Below are 24,066 nucleotides of genomic sequence, written 5' to 3'. Positions count from 1 at the left end.
CAAATGGTATGCAACATAGATATTGTGGTTAATATATAATCATTTTAGTTGCATTATATTTGTTTTTAGTCTTCTTTACAATATAGGTACTATTTGTAATATACTACTGTTAATGTACATGTTATGAAGGTATAGGTAGGTATCTATATCATTTATTATATTTAGTCTCTCCTACCTAAATTATTAGCTCAGGATATTTTCCCGCTTAAAAATAAATCACATATTAGAAATAATATATATATCTATACATTGTAATGGATATATTATATGTTTAGAATATATCTCCAGTAGGCACGTAGATAACGATGCGGGCGTCGTGACGTCAGAACGGTCGGCAATAGGTATGCACCAATCAGACGACGAGGCGGCGCTATCATGCGCACACGCAACGCCCACCACTGCCGCTTAACGGGAAATCTCGGAAAACTTAACGATGCAATGTGAACTGGCATACTGTTTAGTGTTACATATGCTGGCCAATGTTCAATGAAATTTGATAGTTCAACTTAGTCATTATTTTTATGTTTACATAATGATAATAAATTAGGTACCTATCTATTTTATGACTATTTGAAATTTGACAATTACTTATTTATTAAAAATAGTTTTTATGTATTTGCAAACATTTAAAAACGTACTCATAAAATATCTATACTATATTAGAAATGTTTCCGCGACTAATGCTTTAATCGTATCTACAGCCTGATAATACTTCTTAATATTTGTACAATTAGAATAGTAATCCCAAATATCACACAGAATAAATAAGATAATTTTATATATTTTTTTCTTTGAATACATGACGATATTTATAAACAAATAATCGGATAATCGTAAAGTAAACAAACAAAATACGATATCTAGCGTTTCGCGTTCCCCTTCTGTTGGTTTGGTTTATAGTTATGCGCTGGAGTATAAGGGAGTCTTTATAGTCAGTGCGCGCGAGTCGGTCGCACGCGCGCTCAACACGCGCTCAGCTGTAAAATAAACAGTGCGTACGAGGCTTTACTAAACAACTGAGATTCTGTATGCTGTATACAAACGTTGTACTACAATCGCTATTAACGATGAGCTGGAACCCGCACGATAGACCTTGTGACAAGGTAGAGATAAACGAGGCAGTTGGAGAACTGTTAAGGAATTTTAACTATGACAACATTGTGCCTCAACCCTCAAAGTGAGTACTTATATTTAGTTGTTTATGTTACCTGTTACTTGCCGTTTATAGTCAAGTTTCTTATGAAAAAAATTACCTGCTACAGATACCAATAGCAGGATTAGAAGTGCGTATAAGTATGTACCGAATTTCTGCTCTTATCCCAAAACCGAGTGTTTATAATAATGACAAATAGATATTTTTTTATGAGACAGTTAGGAACTTCCGAATATATTATTTAGGTATAAATTAAAGCAGATGCTTATTTTGCCTTAGTTGCCTATACACCTATGTAGGCGTTCCAGTTGGCCTACCATACTATAACAAATTATTAGAAATAATTACTGCAATAGAAAAGATTAAGATCTTGTTCAAAATGCTGTTCATAGTAGATATTATTTAATAAGTTATCATTACGTTAGTATATATAACTATACTTGCTTATGTGTTATATTAAAAAAAAATGTCTAATTTGGTTTAACTATTATTTAGTAGAGCTTATTACTCTACTCATTTCCACAACGTATAAAACATTGTGTTGCGTAGTGAATGAGTAGCATAATTTTTTTCTATTAAATAATGTTTTTTTTTTGTCTAATACTTTGCTTTCTTTCTTATTAATTTTTCTTAGTTTTGTGTCATATCTATATATATTCCTGTTTTTAGGAGTACTGTTTTTTTAAACTATAGAAAATCTTTTTTAAAGAAGTCTATACGAGAAGAGAGAGAGTCTATATGAGAGAAGAGTCTATATGAAGTTTATACGGAAAGAAAAAACCACTACATATTAATTAATTTTATCATAAACATATATAAAAATCTGATGTAGGAGAATATTATACACGCTTTAATTACTATTATTATAACATAGAAAGGACCTTAACAAAATTAAAATATAATAAAATAAAATAAATGATTAAGTTATAATTATTCTTATATCATAAATATTTTCAATTATTCAAGCTTTTAGGTTTCTGTAGTTGATAATCGCACCAAAAAAATAAAGTACCCATATGTTTACCTATATCAAAACAATTTTATACTTCTTATCCTTGCGTAAGTTTCTTTATACATTACAGAATCTCCGTATGGAAGACTCTATATAGGTATATATTTTTTTATAGTAATAGAAATGTTATGTACAATTCTATTGCCTGTAGGTATACCTACGCAGAGAACCAGTGGAGGATGATAGAATGAGCATGAAGTCAGGTTTGTTAGATCATCATGACGAAATCGCTGAGAATGAACTAAAATAGGTTACAGGACTGATCTGACTCCTGTGTACCTACCATAAATTGATAGCAAAAGAGTACACTATAAATAAAAGAATAAGATTCTCATGTCTTGTCGTCTACTAGGTACCTATATAATATATTGTATTTCAAATAAATAAATATTTAATATGGTGACAGTGACTAGTATTTAAAATATAATAGTTTTATAAACATTAGCTTACAATCAGACAATGAGATCCCCGGTTGAAACTTGATACACGAGCAATGAGGTTTCAATTTCATAAACCATTATGCGCGCCCCGCAACGGAAACCACGGCTCTCTCAAGTACTTCCTCATACCGCTAGTTGGGATTGCTATACTAATTGTTGGCCACGACACCGCCTGCTATTTAAGAGATGAAAAATAACGAACGGCCGTACTCGTGATACAATTTATCTTTACATCAAATATCATTGAAATATTCAGCTGTTTAGTCTTGAAAAAGTAATAAACAGACAGACCCACTTTCGTGTTTTTAATGTTAATATGGAGTATGGATCACATTAGTTTACACCCATTTATGAATTCATCGTTGCAGTAAACAAGAGGTATAATTGAAATAGTCCTCTGAAATGTTATTAAGTAGGTACCTTACTTATTAGGTAATCTGTAATTGACTTCAAATATTTAAAAGGAAAAATAACTATATAGTGTGTATAAGTGCCCACATACATAGTAAGTAGGTAAGTAAATCCAGTAGGTATGTTTTTATCTGTTAGTACCTCCATACGAATTCTTTTTTTTTAAATTTATTTTGAAAACCAACAGCGAAGTTGTATGTTGATATTCAGTTTTCTATCAAAACTGTTGCCTATAACAGTTTTGATTTAATTTTAGCATATTTCAATGAAAGGAGGAAACATGTGTTTTTACTCAAACTCAATTGTCCCGTAGGTCAATGTGATCAATCGGAACCAAGCACCATATTGCACTATGTCACTGTCATGCCTCTTATCCTGTAATTTTACTGCTTAATCTCACCCTACAACTGAAACTCAGTTTACAAACCAAGCTGCTTGGCGGCTGTAATAGATGAAAATAAAAGAAAATAAGTCTACCTCTCTTTATCTGTTACTGACTGCATGGACTATATATTCTTTGAATCAAGAATGAAGAAAAGTCCGGTATGAAGCCTGACATCAATGTCATCCAAACATTTGAAATAAACTCTTCCCAGATGAATATCTAAATATTTTTATATGATCCAATTTAATTACTTTTATTGCATAGAGCAGAGCTTGTGGTTGGTTTCATGTCATATTTGTATTTTGTCCCACTGTGGTGAAAACTCTTTGGTTGAGGTTATTATAAAAAATGACATTATAAGTTTTGCTAGATTTAAAATATTTATATTTAATAATATTTATATCAATTAGTAGATTTCAATTGGATTGTGTCATTCATATATATATCCACTCATCTTTATCCACAACATCATCTATTCATCCAATCCATCTTTTACCCACCACCTACTTACACTTATTTTTAGAAATGCATTTATGTTTTCAAATACGTGTTACCAAAATTTACCATCACAACATTCCTTTTGAGCCAGGCTAGGATGTTGGGTGACTGGCTTTTTTCACTGAGCCAATTATAATAATAGGGCGGGACTTCAGAATCGTATAAAACAGAGACACAAATTATTTGCGGTAATCATGACGACCGCAGCAAGAAGGCGGAGGTCGCGGCACTTAAAAGCGATACGCTTACTTATTTATAAATTACCATAACGTTCCACTTGAACTCAACATTGATAAGTAAATAAAAAGGCAACAATTGTCTCGCATATTGTAAAAGGTTATCAAATGACCGTCAACTCTCCAATTGGTTCGAGAAAAAAATAATAAGTTATTTCAAAATTGTAAAATGATTTACCTCTTATTTTTTTTAATGGGCGATAATAGAATTGTTCACCCGCCTACGCTAACGGTATACGCTGATCAATAATATACGAGGATGATTAGTATGAAGATGAAATCAGGTTAATTAGCCTATTAGTGAATTAGATTATTTATGATTTTGTTCCGTTGCATATTTCTAATCTACATACCTACAGTTTAAGTGAGTTTAATATCGTTCTTAGATTTTTTTTACTTTCATTAACTAATATCTGAAAAATCATCATGTGCATTAACTAATAGATAAAAATATAAATATCATAATACATAGGTAATAACTCTACTCAATCTTACACATTTAAAATAAGTAACAATCGGAGGCCCATCGATGTATTTCTATAAAGAGTGACTGTTCAGTATTCGCTTATACAGTTCCTATCATAACGTAGTACCTATTTAACTTGACAGCTAAACAGTGTGACCTCGGTAACATGAAAATTATTCCGTAATTAGTTATTATAAAGTATGCGCCCGGATAAGAGGTACTAGTTGGGCGACCCCGGGTCACCAGCGTCTGAACACTCGAACCACCGCCCTAATTGAATTGCTCTTATCTGTTATGTGCTCCTTGTTTATTAATTTCCTATCAACTGTCGGCGCTTCACATCATCGTAAAGCTGATAATATGCTAATAGGTATTATACCTATATCTAAACGAATTAAGATTCATTTTCTTTATTGAATTACTCATTATTATCGTTTTAATTAGGTAAATATTGGCCTTACCTGCTGCTTTGCTCGGGATAATATTCCTTGTGTTTATTATTAAATATAAACCGTAATTCTGTTTTGTAGAAAGATTGTAGCAAATCGTATGATGCAATTAAATGTATCATATAAAAGATTATAGTAAAAAAATAGAGTCTAGAGAATATTTAATGCAAATGACGATTGCTTACTCAAAAATATAATGTAGCAAACGTATTTCATTTCATGTATTTCGTTTGATAAGACTAAAAAATATCAACCCACTATTCATATAATTACTGCGACATTAAAACTTTTCGAGTAGGTCGTCTACTTCGCCGTGTGACAATTTTTATCGTCTTCCTGCCCTACCGATTTATTTCCGCCTGGAGGTAAGATAATGCCCTTGCGCAAACATTAGTTAAACTATATACTCTGGCGCTTATCTACCCAAGGGAGTCCCCGGCTACGGAACTCTATCCCATCATTTTGCTTAACTTAAATATTTATTGTAGCTATATTTATAACAGTTTCAATGTTTACTAATACCAGAAATGAAAACACATAAAATGTAATTTAGATATTTTATTTAGCAAAAAAATAACAATTCATCCATTCATTTATTAATAAATGAATTCTTATTTGATATAGTTAACTCTATAACCCTATACCTAATAGAAAAATTAACTATAATGTACCTAACGATAGATTCGTTACCTATACACATATGCATATTACAAATACTCGTAGGTTATCTCGACGTATATAAATTATCATTAATCTTTTAAAGGTAAAAATATAATTAAATGGATGCATTTTTTATTTACAATATTATTATTGGTATAGATACGTTTATATATATATTTCTTTTTTTTGTAACAAGTGGAAAAGTTACGAAATAACGTATGTATGAATGTAAGTAATGATTTACTGAGCAATTAGCATGTAAGCGAAGTTAAGCTATGAACGTGCGATGTCTACGTTTCCTACAATGAAGGCAATGAGGAACAAAACAAACAATGAAATAGTATTGATATTATTAAAATCAAATTGCAATAAAAGTAAAGCAAATACTTCAGCATTTAAATTATAATAGTCTTAGTAGTTTCGTATAGGTAGATAATAAATATGAGTGAAAAAATGAAATTAGATTGACCTGAATTGAACAAAGAACAAAGGATTTATCCAGATTTAAAAAAAATTAAGTAGAGAAAGATAATAGACTGCATAGAATCTTTGTTCTTTATTAATTGCTATGCGATTGCTACGGCAATAATCTACGGATTACGGTTTGAACTCCTTGACCATCCGTTTTACTCACCTAATGTAATGTAGCCCCAAGCGATTTCTGTGTTCTCTCTAAAAATGTCTGTTTGCACTCGGAGAGCAGATATTTTCGTTTAATGTAGAGGCAATAGCTTTGTAAATGAAAATTTGCAAAAAAAAAGGCCGAGTACTATTTTAACGAGTTAGAGAGATGGGAGCATTGCTGAGAGAAGTGTGTAGAATTACAAGACTACATGTAGGTTGCATGTAAAAATTAAGAAATGTATTGTTATATTACTCGGTCGGAACCTTTTCAGACCACCCTCATATCTGGATGATTACCCGCGTCTACACGAATTTACATCCTCTATTAAACCCATTTCTTATTATTTTAGAGTCCTTGTGATACAACCCACCTTGATGAACAGTTTTTGTCATATGCCTCTATATACATTTAGACAGCTATCAATTAGTTACATTTTTATTATTTGTATAATCTTACTTTCTGTCTAATGTCTAATGAATTGTAACAGTACCTAGGTAGAATGGAATTTATAGCAGCATCTATTATTTTACCGACCAATCTCACCCGAGCAAAAATGCGCTGTGTCATCATGGTAACATAGATCGTACTTATTATTGTGGTCTGTAACATCTCGTGATCGGTACAAATATTGACATCAATTCATACCATTGAAAAATTATGTTACACCCATATTTATTCTATTATATACTGTATAAAATAGAGGAGGGAAAATGTTAGGACACTTGATACGCCACTATGAATTTATGAAAGTTATTATTGATGGAAAGTTAGAAGGAAAGAGGGGGAGTTTCTTCTCCCCCTCTTTCCTTCTAACTTTCCATCTTTCCAACAAGTCTACATCAATAAAATTAAAGACAGAATTGGAGTCGTGACGTATCTATGTTTAAAGAGTATGATCGATGGTCATGGAAAGAGGCAAGAGCTCCACCGAGAAGAGCGTTACTTAAATTATGATTTTTTTATTATTATATAGTTTTTTATACTAAGATGGTGGCAACCAAGCATACGGTTGCAAATACGCGTAATAATAAAAATAATAAATTTCGTACCATTATTATCACACAGGGACTTCGTGGAAACCAATGTAGGTAATCTTGGTGAATTCATCACGATGCAATGATCGAAATGACCTGATATGTTGTTCCCGTCATCGTGCACCGGCGTATACTATAAAGAAAGATTTCAATCTTTATAAACATCTAACAAAGAACAAATAAAATAGACATATACAAGAAATTCAATATAAAAATTGAAGACTATATTTTTTAAATGTGTTGAAAATAATCCCTCATTTTATACTATTTGCTTAAACACTTATTAACATCCGTTATCCATTCTACCCTTAAGACAATAAAAACTTAGATTCTGTTCATTAATTATGACGTACGTACGAAAGATTAAGATTTCCTCGCCTCAGCTCCGGCGGCGGCTTCACAAACAGACGCGGTTTGCGCAGTGATTCTAGCCTGCTACGTAAGTAATGGTACAAACACGGTGCTCACAGGTGCCGCCGGTGCATGCAGGAACACACACCCTTGTTTGCACAGGCCACTTCGCGCCCTCCTCTTCGAGTGCCTTTGACATTTGAACTGTTCATATTTTCATAACTAACGCAACATTTAGATACTATAGATCTATGGCACTGTAACTGCTACGAACCCATTAGGATTAAAATAAAATTTATTCATGCTTATTATTAGATACACTTATCTTTAAATTTACAGAAATTAAATTCCGACGTTATGAAAACCGTTCGTAACTAAAGTTTATAGGACTTTTAACTTATTTGCTGATTATTATTATATTTTTAATTATAAAAATTAAAATGTTGGTACATTTATTGGCAGATTATTTCTAATGTTATTAATTTTAAATAATATTTTTGAAATCCTCAATGTAACATAAATTTAAAAAATGTCTGGAAAGTTCATAGTGTATATTTATATATCTGAATTCCATTCACTGTATTTTTTGTGTTAATTTCTGTAGGTTTATATGTGTTATGGTAGAGTTAATGTAAGGCGTAGTACCAAATATTGACAAAGCGTAATCTAACTGCTGCGGGCTGGTGGTGACGCGGCGGCGCGGCGCGGCGCAGCGGTAGCGGTACGCACCACTGTATAGTTAGCGGAGCGACGGTAATGCGTACGTTTAGCACCGCTCTTCATTACCGCTCCTCTATTTATTCGGAACACCTCAAGCTTTAACGCGCTAAACATTATTCGCGATGGTTTCCATGTATTCTCTACTAAAATATTTATATACTACCTTTTATCCGGTGCATTACTGTTACTGATTTTTTTATATAGATAAAAATAAGTCCGCCCGTCATAAACATTAAGAGAAAAAGTAATACAATCATTTTAGATATTTATGAAAATTCTTAATCAAGTTTGGCGAACACACTGCATAGCCTTAAATATACAAATATTTAATTGTTATGAAAATTTATTAAGTCCTGTAACATAATAATAGTAATTCACATTTTTAACATAATACACACAGATTTGAATTTAGAACACTTTGGTATACACCGACAGGCAGAGTGCATATATTTAATAAAACTTTGAACAGAAGTTCAAAGTTCAAATACCCAAGGTATATAATATGTACCTACGCATTATGTACATAGCGTACGCCGCCGTCAACTTCGTCTACATAGGTATTTTTATAAAAGATCTAGGTAATATGGAACCTTACATGGGTTAATTAAAGAAGTATTTAGGGCTCAGTGATTTGTGAGACCTACTAATTTTTAGAATATTTTAAAAGAAACAATCCCGCTATATATTATTATTATCTAAATCTAACTCTAATTGTTTATGGATGTACTTGCCAAAATAGATCAGGTTGAAGAATTTTTCTCAACTTGGCACATATACATTTACACAATATTTTTTTTTAATTATAGCTAAAGCTATAGTATATACTATTATGATGTATTACTTTAACGTTCGAATAATATGCGCTCAGTACTTTTTGCGTGAGAGAGTAACAAACATATAGCTGTAAGGATGGACCAAAAAAAAACGACCAATCAAACTAACTTTCGCCTTTATAAAATAAAATATTAGTAGAATGTAATCCTAAAATCGCATTTTCATAGATATTTACCAAAATGAAGCTATGTATGGTGCGGGGATAAATAAACATTTTATTGGAAAAATTACAAAAGCATATTCTATGAAAAAAACAACAAAAACATCAACACGATTTGAGAACAAGAGGCTCGAGATGGTAAGATCTTTTATTTGAAATATTGGTTAGGCCTTCATTTTACATTTTTAATCATTTGTATTGTCACTCAAAAACTGCCTGTTAATAAATTGTTCAATAATACTTGGACCTTGTGTTGAGCATAGTGACCATATATAGGCCATATATTGTACATCGCATATTATTACTAACACCGTTACGTTTATGCGCAACAGTTTTATATCCCATATCTTATCTTGAGACTTAAACCGATGGAAATATTTATTTAACTTGGAAATAATAAGAAAGTAGCAAGGATGACGTCATTTACGTAGTTATCGCACGAATGGACTTTATCGGTGGCAATGTGGACACAGATGTGTTCCCAGGCAACACTACCAGCATGCCACCCTTCAGCGTTAATTGAAGCGTTTGATGAAACTCAAGGATCACACTACACTACTTATAAAAGATACCAAAATAACGTTATAATCGTACTCGTTGTAAATGACTATATACAATTCTTAAATTCAGTTTTATTTGTAAAAACGGGTTTTTTATGACTCCATAGATAGATCGGCATTTTAATTAAGATACAAAATTAAGGTCTGAAAACTTCACTATAAACTATAGCCTTGGAGACAACATGATATAAGACATTACACTACACCGTTAGTATATACTATATTAGATAATACCTACTATTATATTTACGAGTTCTTCAATAGATAATAATAATAATATTAATAATACTGGACAATTAACACAAGGTCTGGACTAGACGACCTTGTGTTAATTGTACGGTACCAGATATATACCTACGGTAACCAGAGCTTATGTTATGAATACTAGATAACATATATAAATACTTAGATAGGTATATATATAATTTAAATACATACAAAATATCCATAGAAAACTCCCAGATCGATTCAAACAATAATACTATGAATATATTATAAATACTTGAAATATATTAGTTACAAATGTGTATATATCATGTAAACTGAAACACAAAAGGTTTTGATAATATCTTAAAGCTCTAGTGGGCACTACATTACAGTAATCCGTGAACAGTGTTGTGGCATCTATAGGAAGATACACTTGAAAGCGGTAACCGTCGTTTATATCTATATCTAAACGACGGTTACCGCTTTCAAGTGCCATATTGTTATATAGTATGAAATTAATTCAAAACCGTAGTATCCTATTTAATCTGAATTTAGTGTATATAATGTCTTGATACATCGAATATCTTGTTAAAGATTGTTAAATAGTATATTATTTACTATGTTGATCTCTTCTGAAAGAACTGCTACATACCTATATCCGTAACCTATTTGTTTAACTTATCACATTTCGTTGGAACTGCATCATTATCTAGACCACATGCGCATATTTTTCAGAATTCCGATTCATTCGTATAATTTGATTGGTAGTCCGGAATCTTTTCAGTAAGGACAACAGATACCTATTAATAGTAGATATCAAAGCATACTATTAAAACAATTTAAAGTTTGTACAAACTTTAAGATAACGACTACATTGGGATATCAAAGTTAGTATGTACATAATAAAATAAATATATTTTGAAGTATATGTATATATAGATAGTCTTAGGTCCAATGTACGCATAACTTTTGTAATAGATGTTTATAATGTATAACCTACTCTGTGAATTTTCAGAATCTGTATTGTGAAAATGGCGGGAACGGCCAAATTAAATGTGAAACGAATTTTATTTAAATTAATATTTAAATACATACAATTTTAATATTTGTATCGTTTAGAATTTCAATTGTAAGTTGCTCAGTTACGAAAACTAAATCTTATTATAAAAGAAAAACTATCCTACCTATATGTTATAAAAAATGTCATAAAGTCTTTGATTACAGTACATGTAGGAAGGTAACTATAATATTTTCAATTTACATATATTCATATAACTTTTACTTATTTAAATAAATTGAAACTGTTACAATTACTTTCCTACATGTACTATAATCAAAGACTTCATGACATTTTTTTATAACATGTAGGATAGTTTTTCTTTTAAATTATAAATGACTGTATCTTACATGTACATGTGTTTGTTATATACAAAATGGAAAATTCAATCGACTTAAAACGCTATATTTATTTTCGTGGATAATTCAATTCACAACAGAAGTTCTTCATTTGTAACGTGGTTGACATTTACGTGAAAAATATTCAGAGTTCGTAAAGCTCCGAAACTTGCAAAAAATTAGGTCGATATATTTCATTAAAACTTGAATATTCTGTATTTTATATTGGGGTCATCATGCAATCGATATAAATAATATTAATATTTATTACAGAGATTGCTAACTTCCGGGATGTAGCTAACGAATGGCAATCCAATAGGATTCGTAGAATGCGGCAATATGCGGCTTATCAATACGAGCACAACAAATAGGACGCATCTGTGGGTAGACACGCCTTGTTTCACACATCTGTTAGGTATTTTCACTGATACCTATACACTAAGTATCTATAATTTATTACCTTGCTGCTCGTGTCTATACGCGTGTATACTACATAAATATTTGAAGATATTTGAAGGCCTCGGTGATCTAACCATAGCGATGTGTCTTACTTCCAATGGTCATGGATTCGATTCCTAGCCCGGTTTTTTTATACTACGACGTGGGCAAGCACGCATAGGGCCCGTTTGATGGTAAACGTTTACAGTAGCCTATGAACGCCTGAAAGGACAGAAGTGTCACGTGCGTGCTGCCCTAAAGAATCCTTAATATAATTCCCTTTTTAAGTACCCCATGCTGTAATCTCTATATATCTATAATCTTGACTAAGAGCTCTACGCTGTTTGAATTAGTCATTGAACATAAAAGAAGCGATATCTAGTCAGTAAGTCATAAAAATATATATTTCGGTTACTCTACAAAAAAAAGTTAAAGTATTGGCATCTCCATTTATTATAACAAATAAAAGTTTATTTAAGTAAATTAATTTTAACTGTGCAAAGCCATTTAGTTTTTAAAAATACATTATTTGTCTACTTAAGTACACATAGAATGACAAAGTTCGGGTTTTTTTATAATTATCTATATGTGCCTACCAAATCAATGGGCCGAGCGGAAAGTTCTTATACTTTGTCTTATTGTTGCGCTAAGTATATACTGTTAAACCTGGGTGCAAGGTAATATATAATAATATAAAATATCTACCAAAATATAGGTGTTAGCAATACAATACAGTAATAAATCTTAAAGAATAAACGATTTAAATAAATAGATACACATATGCATTGTTTTTGCTGTTTTAAAACACATTGATATTCTGTAAACTGCTCTGCAAACATTTTTCATAAAATTTATAACTGCCATCGTAACGTCTACGTCATTTATCAGCAAAAACCGGTACACGGTTATTCAGAAGCAAATATTTGTTTTAAATACGAAGACAGTGTGAGAAACTTTTCCCCTTTTTGTTGATATCGGATTTTTCAAAGCATTGATAAAAGATAACAGTCCCTTAAAAATAAATCATTGACTATTTTCCCATACATCCAGGTGACAGTACTACGATCATCGTCTGTGTAATTACAACGTTGATAAAAAGTTTTCGAGTATTTGATCTTGAGCCACTGACTACTGTTTTACGGCTCCATTAATTATTTTACGACTTGTAACAAACATTACAAAGATAACTGCGGTCTACTCAGGGTTGTTTAGAGTTTAAGATTGTAGGGGGAAAGTTACTATCCCAACTGTATATTTATATGAACGGACGACTTTATGTCGTATTTATATTTTGTTTATTTTATACTCTCAACAGACTTTTATTGCTTTTTTAAAACACAAATTGAAAAGCTTTTTATATCTGTATATAGAAGTGTCAATATATCTACCTAACAATTTTTACCCACAGCTTCCTCCGTGATCGTTATAAAAAAATAGTCTGTATCTATACCGTTCTCCGCGCCAAATAGTTTCTTCTTGTGAGTCGTCTTCTTGGAAATATTTGAATTTTCTGCTTGCTCACTGTTACGAATATTACATTACATCTATGACTATTTAAATTATATTAGTTAGTTTTAAACTTAAATGCTATCGTCATCGTACAGAGAGGGAGTCACTGCGCCATGGAGTTGCCGTTTTGCCTTTATTAATACATAGTAACTTTTTATAACCAGAAATTTTAACATTTTATTATTTGAGACAAAAATGATTATTATTACTAGTGATTTGCGTATATATGAAACCGATATTATTTATTCGTATATCGTCACGCTCGCTGTATATGGTTTAAACATTTTTAATCAGAGAAATGGATTTCTAAATTATATATATTTTATAACTTATTTTCTATCTTATATATAAAATTCTCGTGTCACAATGTTAGTTACCATACTCCTCCGAAACGGCTTGACCGATTTTTATGAAATTTTATATGCATATTCAGTAGATCTGGGAATTGGCTACAATCTATTATATTTTTCATACGCCTAAATGATATGGGTTCATCTCTTATATTTTTGCCAATTTAAAAAAATTTATATAATAATATACCATTAAAATACAAAGAACCCTAAATTATCACCAACCCTTATTTTTTAATAGCAATTTTAATTTATATGGCAAAACAACGTTTTCGGGCCTAGCTAGTAAATATATATATAGGTATATAATACAGTCACGCGATTACTTAGTATGAATATTTTAAATGTACCTTGCTTCTTAGTAAAAAAAACTATTTAATTTACCTGGACTAGTATGTAGACCATGGGCCAGTTAAGGGCATACCAAGGTGCCCTTAACTACTACTAAATATTATTTTTTGCCTATTTTATTACATATAATAAATTTAAGTAAATTACACCAATGAATAATTTAGATTTTAGATACACATCAACGTTACGATACTTGGCAGCTTCTAGGTAGATCATCGACATCAAAACTTCATTTTAGTTACAACAAACTGTCCAACGTTATGTTCCGTTGGCAAATTTATGTAGTAGTAAGTACACTGGGCGGCTGCACGGGGCCACTAACAGGCAGAAATAGCGTGGGCGGGCTCGTCACAGATGACAGCTACGGAGTAGATACTCCGTTTATGACTTCCTCAGCCATTGGCCTCACCCGCTCTAAGTGCTTATCTAAGCAACATGTCACCTTATTACCTACGAATAACTTCTTTGTAGTATACATACATCCTTCAATAACAAGGAATGCATATGATGTTAAGTAAACGTTACCTATACTATAATTACCTACAATTATTTTAAAATAATTCCTAATACAAAGTATCCTAATATATTATTTCTAGAAACCATCTCGATCTCATCTGTTTAGAAACAAAAACACCATCACAATCGGTGCACTCTTAGACGCTTAAAATCAGCAGTGCAAAGAATACACAAGAAACGTCAAAAATTTTCAAGGTATATAAAAAAAATGTTATATTATAAGCATATTTACATATGCGCAACTGCAAGCGACGATCTCTTATTATCACAGGACAAACAAATACATCAACACATTACAATATTAATATAGAAAACATCAAAAATGATATTATTAGAGTAAAAGTAAAGAAAAGTACTCGTCTGTTATTCTCAGTAATCTAGTCCTAATTTAAGAATGATAAAATAACAATAACTAACGTAACACGAAAAATATTCAGAATCAATTAATTTCTTTTGTTCACAGTTGTTTATAATAATATACGCCACGTGCCTCATATAATAAAAGACTATATGTATGTACCTAACTACCGCATAGAATTATATCGCGTCTAATACATAAGAACATTACACTGCCAAACTATTCTAAACAATGGCTCAGATTATAACAACGTAGGTACTTACGACTTACTAACTAATCACTTTAAAATATTCGGCTACGTGACACGGGCCCCATTTTTTTCATAATAATTTAACATTTGGTGAAATAACACGTTTTAAAACTGTCAAGCCACAATTCCATATAGTATGATAATATGTTTATTTTAAACTTGTTTCGACTGGCCTGTAGTTAGGCGCCATTCCGGACTGAGAGTAATAAAATATATTTTTGTAGGTATAGGAAGGTAGATTGTCCATAAGTAAGAGTTGCTTAGTTGAGTTTATTCGTTCATTCATATAATGTAACAGCCACGCTCTAGTCGTTAGAGCCCTTACCAATTTTCACAATCTTCCATCATGCTCTTTAAATGTTGATACAACACGACTCCAACTGCAAGCAAATTAAAGAATTTGCTTGATATAGCTGTGCCTTGGTCTTCTCCTCTCTCTCCTTCCTTCTATTTTTCCCTCAATAATAATTTTCATTAAATCATCGTGCTGTATCAAGTGTCTGAACATTTTCCTTCGTCTATTTTCTATAATAATCAATATTTGACTTTTTTCTTTCAATTTTAATGTTTTTATTTGCAAAAATGTAGAAATCTTTGTTATATGTCATTGTTTTATTATTTGTTGCCTTTTATATTTTAATATATTTTTATTGTATAGAATACTTACAATAATGTTAACAGTGACAAAAGTTGGTACTTCACAATTTCATTATGTGCCTATAACTGCTTCAGAAAATCTATTGCGTCTGTACTAATTGATATAAAAATAAATCTGAATCATGATATACTAATGACCTACAAAAACAAAATTTGATCCCAATCAAAATCTTATGTGGAGTATTTTTTATTAGACTACCATGTTGCACACGTGCCGTCTGTAAGTTTTTTCGATATTTCAAGAACGAACGTAAATATTATTAAATGTATACCTACCCACTTAAATAGTAACACTTCAAATACGCAATCAAAAATTGATTTGTTTGTGAAGTACCAATACTTATCTATATATTAACAATATTTATTATTACCTAATTAAGTGATGTTGTATATTTATTTTATATAGGTTAAAAGAAAATATAAAAAAAGACTTGGAAATCGGAAATATATATTAGAAACGATTGTCAAAACATTAAAGTATTAACAAGAAGGTATTAAGAACTATAAATTTAAATATGTTCAAATTTTGAATATATAATACATTTCTGATTAGCCAGTACAGTACATCAAGCCTGCCTATAGATTTATTGTTAGACTCTAGGTATAATGATAACAGGTTAAAATGAATAATTGAATGGTGGTCCAGCTTGACCTCATAATATCTAAGAGATATGAAAAAAAAGCAGGAGAGGTTCCAGAAGACATCACGTGGACCTGATCTACACATACAATATTAGGAGGCACGTACTCTAGCATTTCTAGATCTGAACGCAGTACGTAGTCCTTATTTCCTCTTTCTCTATATAATTATAAGTACTTACATATATTATGTTAAAAGATGTAAGCAACTAGGTACTTACATATGGCAGGAGATTTTAATGACTGTGTCCAATCCTCAGTAATAAATCACTGTGGCGTCGTGGCTATAAACCATTTTTCTAGTAAAATAAAGGTTTGGTAATAGGTTTAGAAACTATACACAGAACGTAATATACTAAATAGGAATTATGTGGGACTATTCCTAGATTTATTAAATGTTACAGATTTCCAAAGATTATCCTGTATTTAGAATGTTTAAAAACAACACCCTCATTGAATTTTTGTGTCAAGAGTAAACACGATTAACTTAATAAAATGCATAACAGACGCATACGTATCAGTGCAATATATTGTCAATATAAAAAGAAATTTTATATACATAAATTCTCTTTTTATAACTAAATACATAGATACATTAAATATTTTAATAATTAGTTATTGACATATTATTAAAAAGAATTTATTTCAAAATAAAAGGTGTATATTATCATTAGATAGTAACGTGCAACTCTATGGAAACGGTAATCATACATAATTAGATTTAATACTAGGTTTCCAAATAATTTACAAATAATTCTGACGTTGTTCAGAATTATTTGTAAATTATTGCATAAAATGTATTCCTGACTAATCAACTGAGTATCGCTGAAATACAAATGTTTTATTTAATACACAGGTATATATTAGTAACTCTCGATTCTCTCTGCGTAGGTACCTCGAAAGAAATAGGAAATTAAATTAGTATTAACTCTTAAACCATATCTAAGGGAATGCCAACGTAGCCATGATACTTTTAGAGTCAAATCTACACAGTAGGTATAAAAATATTCTGAATATAAAACTGTTTAAATCTTAATACATTTAAAAGCTGTACATAATTAACATTACCATATATATGTTCAGTTCTAATTAATTGTGAGCTCTGTGAATTACAATCGACCTAAGTACAATACTCACATGTTGCTATTGAAGTGCACAAGTACCTATTCACTATCTGTGATTGTCAGAGAACAAGATGTTACTAACCATATGGCCGGCACGCGGTAGGTCTTCTGCTCCATAAAAACTAGTCTAGTTCAAACTTACGACTTACATTGCTTTAAAACTTTTATCGAGTGCCTATTTTACTACAAAAATATTTTACTATTCATTGTTCCACTAATTAATATTACGTCATGATATGAAATAGAAAATAATATTTTATAACACTTTGCTGGCGTGGCATAATAAATTTCTAAACGTTGTTTAGTTACGAGAACTCGTTCTAATAAACAAGGAAACCGATTCTAGTTCGCCGAAGCTAAGTAATTATTCCTGCTCATATTGCTTCCCGAGAGTAATCCGTTAGAAATCGATCGACTTTTAGTGGCGTGTCAGTGTTCAAAAAAGCATAATTTATTGTCAGCATTCAGCATCGCAAGGAAACTCGAATGCGGCGTTAGAAAATAAAAAAGTAATAAAATAAGAGATGTTTACGAGCGTAAAATGACGTGAGGCCACGCCAGTTTAGCTGTATACAAAACTTACATGCGCCATCGGACCACTGTTTACAGCGCCCGTAGCCCCGTACATAAAGGGTTACTCGTAATTTATTTTCTTTATAGTCGTCGCTTGATAGCTTTGGTTACCTAGTAATTATCGGGCGCGCGCCGAAAGCTAAACCAATTTGAGTGTATATGTATGCGCTCGTTCAAGTGCGCATTTCGTATTGCTTGTGTCAACATTTGTTTTTTGTTGGATTTCAATTTCTAAGCTCCAACTATTTATAACTTTGTACTCATAACCTTTCGGTGTAATGAACAAATTAAATAAACATTTTCCTAATATAATTATACACATGCACCAATGCGAGTCCAATATACATTTAATATCCATAAACGAATCGAAATTTCTTAAAATTTTAATAAATACTTAATTTAACCTAAGTTTCACCGTTGCCATGTTTTACCACATAATTTTTTAACTCTAATTTCATATAAAAAAAAGTATTTTATTCTATGAATATTAATTTAGAACTGAACATTTCATAAGTTAATCATAGCCTATTATAAACTTCCCTCAGACTTATAACTGGTAAAGGAAAGGTTAATAAAAGGTGTTTTTCTTATTTTATCTACAGAGGTGGTGGTTGCATGCGTCGGGCACACGTGAAACGGCCGATGAATGCCTTTATGGTGTTCGCTCAGGCGATGCGCAGGCGCCTTTCTGAACAACGACCTTCACTACACAACGCTGAGCTCAGCAAATCTCTTGGCACCATGTGGAAGTAAGTCTTAACTAAAACTAAATATAAGTACAAATATAAAATTTATACACAGATAAAAAAGAAGTCGGGGGGGGGGGGGGGGGGTCGACAGTTAACGTTAACTGTTAACTACTACGTACTTTGTAACGACTTTATTATTATAATTATACAATTAATATAATTTAATTTGTGAACCTTGTGTCACAGTATCAACCTGGAAAGGCAACGCGAATGGAAAAAGACGGCATATAGCCGACATGTTTAAATCAACCTTTAGTTATATCAGAGGACGTGACATAACAGTATTGAAGGGAAAGTTTAGATAATTATATATTTTTCATGTACTAAAAATACACATTAAACGACAAATTTTTTTCTTATCTGCCATTTTGTGAAATAAAAGAAGAAAACTGTTAGACTGAAAGATGAAATGGCTGGAACGAGCATACTAGTACCTATAAATTCATATCGAATGCATCAAGACTATAATAATAATTAACGTAATCTTGTAGTTAGAGTATACTTTGTGATGTTTCCATTATTCCACCAGATAGCGCATAGAGAGAGTTCCTTGTAATCCTCAAATATATTATGAGATTGCTGACAACGATAATAAATTCTTTCCCAAATATCAGACTTTCATTGTTAATGAATGCTGTAGTAAAAAAATTGTTTCGATTCTTTTTTTATACGTCTGTAAATATACTGCTGCTGATACCTTTGGCTGAATGCAGAAAATAGAGTTCAAGCTACATTTGTATTTACATACCTATTTTTTATAAAATACTTTTACTATGGAGTGTACTAAAAACCATACATACATGTCATATGTGACTGGGGATCAAAATAGAAATATTGCCGAATAAAATAAGCAAATCTTTCTGTAATGTCATGAGATAGATCATTTCTAAAGCCCCTGACGCCATTGCTCGAGAGGGTCATGAAAGTTGAAAGTAACATGCGGGGGCCTTTGATAGGGTAGAAGGGAGGCATAGGGGGGGGGGGGCGGTCTGAAGACAGCGCGTGCGGCGTCCAGCGGCGCGGCGTGCATCGATTGTTTACTCATTAAAATGCTATCGCCGCTAACTGGAACGATAACATCTCTAACTGTCTCAAAACCAATTTGAAATCTACTCGAATAGAAAATTATAGAACCAAATAACATGATATCTACAAAACCATCGATGACTAAAATCGAATCCCATATTCAGGTCAGTAAATTATAAGAAAAAAACCCAATATAAATACCCGATAATTTATACATATCCACAAACACACTAAATAAGTAGGTAGCTATTATAAGTAGCTACTATATTAAGAGCCTACTTACACTTTTATACTTACCTATATACGTAATAGATTAATCGTCCATCCGCTTAGAGACGGAATACTACAAATATAGTCTATGGGATATAATATGACACAACATATCATGAAGATTTATTATAAAAGGACAAAAGGAATGAATTATATATGAATTCTATTGTATTGCACATTGTAGGGAAATAATAACTTATTATTGAACTAAGATTTAGAAGCTATTACATTTGTAATAGCTTTAAATTAATATTACTTCACGAGTACATATAGACAAGACTAAAATTCGATATTTAATATTCTTCCTGTCCGCGGGCATCTGACTCTGTTTGTTTCTTTTGTTGGTTTTATTTACACCACATACTCAACTTCAATAGCCGAAATAACAGATAACAATTCTTTGATCCATTCCAATCTTATGCTTCTCTCTTTTATCTTTATTTCCAAAATACCTGTTCTTTAAGTTTAGTGATTCGACATCTTGCCGCTCTTGCTATTTTTATTCGAGTAAAAGTTTTTTTTTTAATTATGTGTTTCAAATATAATTACCTAAGCTCATTTTATAACTAGATACTAACCTACGGATACTCTGGCACAACGCTCAAAAATTGTGACAGTATTTCATGACCACCCGCGCACCCGCTAGTGCTTATGATTATGACACAAGAATGACGGGCAAACTCTCGAATCATCAAAGAAAATAAGTCAGTGAAGAGAGCTTGATTGCTATTATGTTGCCGCTCACTGCCTTATCACAGAGGTCTACATTGCAGAGTGTACCTTGAACACTAGCTAACATTCATTTAATTTACGATAGGTTCATATCTGAAATCAAAACCGAAGAAAAATATGATGATAAAAAAATAAACTAAACTAACTGAAGATCTAACATATTTCTTGTCACAGATCACATTCGCGTATAAATTATCTAAAAGAGGACTAATTATATCTATGACTAAGATCCAACCAGACGTCTGTGTTTACGGTCACTGCACCGCACATCTTGGAAATATTTCTATTTTTCTACTCTACGGACTAAAGTTGGGTCATATTATTTTATCTTTTAACATTGTAGCAAGTAGGTACTATTATTTATTTATTCATCCAAAGTAATATAAATTGTGTAGGATAATATAGTAAAAATTGTCTGTGATTTGTATGAGTAAGAGTGTAAAAAACATAAGCATAAGAGATTAAAAGAATATGGCTCCATAATTTGTATCACACGGCGTTGCCAATTCAATAAATTCTCTATGTAGGCTATGTCTGTTCTTGTGATTCTGCTGCTGACAAATTAACAACAATCAAACCGACGGACAATCGAACAGTTAATATATGTATGGGTTTAAATATAAATGTATTATATTATTTAATATTTTCGGAACGAGTTAAATGGGTCTTGGCCTTTTAACACGGCTGTACTGGAAATAAATGTGGCGATACAATCAAAACAAACCTGGTCCCAGACGAAACGTCATTAAAATTATTTTTGTTATGATTTCGAACTTTTTCGTTTCTTTTTCTTATAGTTCGAATACAAAAGAAACTCACAGCTAGCTTTGTGGAAATTGATAAACTTGTAGTAACAATGACATTGTGTTCAAATGTCCATGTACCTATATGTTGCCAGTAGAAAACTATTCTGACTTTACATCCTTTTGCTACTACTAATTTTAAGATCGTAATCGTAAACCAATAATGTTTTTTTGCATTTTTTCACTTACAGGAGTCTATCTGATGATCAGAAATTACCGTTCGTCAAAGAAGCCGATAAGCTCCGCACTCAACATAAGAGAGAACATCCTGACTACAAGTACCAACCCAGAAGGCGGAAGGCACCACCTACATCCAGCACAAGGCTTAAACGGGAACATTCTCCGGAGAGAGAACATATTGATTTTGCTGGATTGCCAGATATTTCGCGTGATCTGCTGGCCGACGGACCGCCTGACGGCGCCGAATTAGACCAGTACCTGAAACCAGGTCCGGTGCCTAACTACCACGAACTTCAACCCAGATTTGCGAGTCATGGACTCACACATCACCAACCTCCCCTCTATGTACCATCACATCTGCATCCACCATGCCCTGACTGGCAAAACTACACGGGACATCCGTAATACATTGTATTATATATGCCGGAATTGTTCAGAGTTAACGATGTATAGGGTTAGATAAAATTCATCGGAACTTTATCGCCATATGACTTTTTTATGTTAAAATAGGTCAGATGACTATCATGTAAATAAATAATTTTATACCGCCATGATGGCACACGTGCGTTTAATCACAAACAAACATAGGTACGCAAACTTTATATAATTATGAAACTATTTCTTTAAATTATTCTTCATAATATTTCTATAAATGTAATATCTACGATACCTACTTACTATATAATACGAATCTCTAGGGGAAATATATAATGCCAGTGTTCACACGGGATTTTACCTACAATAATCTACTAATGACAATTAAACTCAGATCCCTTGTTTTCTCAATTATTTTGAACCTTTTACTTTAGATCAAGTATACCTTTTGTCCTGATATCTTTCAATGTATGTAATTTTAAGGAGTACAATTAAGGTGATGTTTAAAAGGTTAGGAATTCTCAATATTGTCTCATTGACTAATTTCTGAAGCATCTATACCCAATTAACAACTATGTGAACCTACAGACCTCAATGTATTTTATTATTTAGTTTTACTAGAATTAAATACTTGGACAACTTATCAGTGATAATCTAAAATTAAAATATTATCTCATCTTTCCAAATGATTTAATGGTATTTAAATGTCAACAAGCAAATCAGTGTTGTGTCTACGGCCTACACGTGTTAATGATTTTAGTTTTATGGATAAAATACTTACTAAAAGTTATTTTTTTTAATTCCTCGTGTTCCAAAGTTAATTAAGAATATAACATTATTATGAATCATTAGTTACATAAGTTGTAACCAATAAGTTATTATTGTGATTAAATAATATTAAGATTATAATTATAACATTATCTACTTGATATTACTTTAAAAAATTCTTTAGTTTATAGTTAAGTTGTAAATAGAAATTAATATTATATTGAAACCTACCGAATAAACGCATTGTTGATTAAACACTGTTGTATTTTATAGAAAAAAAAAACCTAAAGTTAATTATCCGCCTTCCTACTTTCATTATATTAAAATACATATCACAAGATTTCCTAAGTCAGAGTGGTCACCATACATAAGAACTATAACTATGTTGCTTGTATCTGATAAAGTGCCTACCTAATGACAAATTTCATATTTTTTAATAGTTTAAAAAATAATACTATTATTTTTATTTATTTCTAGCAATTTGATGGCCCATATAATATATAGTTTACAGACTACATATAACAGCCGTAAACATTGAAATAGATTATCTTTATTATTTAAAAATAATCTATTGCAATGTTTACGACACTGTTGCTTGCAGTCTTCCACAATGTATTGTTATACCTACTACGATGTTGGATAGCATATTAGTGTGTATCCAAGCCCCAAAAGCTTTAAAATTTGCGTTATGACTCGTCTCCAGTTGTATTACTACTCCCTATCTCAGGCTGCGTTTAGTCATGATGTAGTCGATAATGTCATGTTTCTTGGTGGCGTAGTCTAGGCGGGACAGGTTCATTGC

At 31.6% G+C, this 24,066-nt stretch overlaps 1 protein-coding gene across 1 annotated transcript; it reads left to right on the top strand.

Annotated features, from left to right (window-relative positions):
• Positions 1-946: 946 nt before the first annotated feature.
• Positions 947-23,396, top strand: LOC131848139 (transcription factor Sox-9-A-like). Its single transcript, XM_059197902.1, has 3 exons — positions 947-1,177; positions 18,964-19,110; positions 22,133-23,396. Exons 1-3 carry the CDS (start codon positions 1,029-1,031, stop codon positions 22,524-22,526), a joined length of 690 nt encoding a protein of 229 aa, XP_059053885.1. The 5' UTR covers positions 947-1,028; the 3' UTR covers positions 22,527-23,396.
• Positions 23,397-24,066: the final 670 nt, after the last annotated feature.

Source organism: Achroia grisella, unplaced genomic scaffold, assembly GCF_030625045.1.
Source record: "Achroia grisella isolate CSIRO2021 unplaced genomic scaffold, CSIRO_AGI_Agris_v1 utg546, whole genome shotgun sequence".
NCBI lineage: Eukaryota > Metazoa > Arthropoda > Insecta > Lepidoptera > Pyralidae > Achroia > Achroia grisella.
Note: the sequence above shows the minus strand (reverse complement) of the source record. Positions and strands in the feature narration are given on the sequence as shown.

Bases quoted from the DNA above. Each gene is read 5' to 3' on its own strand.
- LOC131848139 (XM_059197902.1), top strand. From the start codon at position 1,029: ATGCTGTATACAAACGTTGTACTACAATCGCTATTAACGATGAGCTGG. The intron at 1,178-18,963 runs GTGAGTACTTAT...TTTTATCTACAG, and splicing joins ATTGTGCCTCAACCCTCAAA to AGGTGGTGGTTGCATGCGTC. The intron at 19,111-22,132 runs GTAAGTCTTAAC...TTTCACTTACAG, and splicing joins TCTCTTGGCACCATGTGGAA to GAGTCTATCTGATGATCAGA.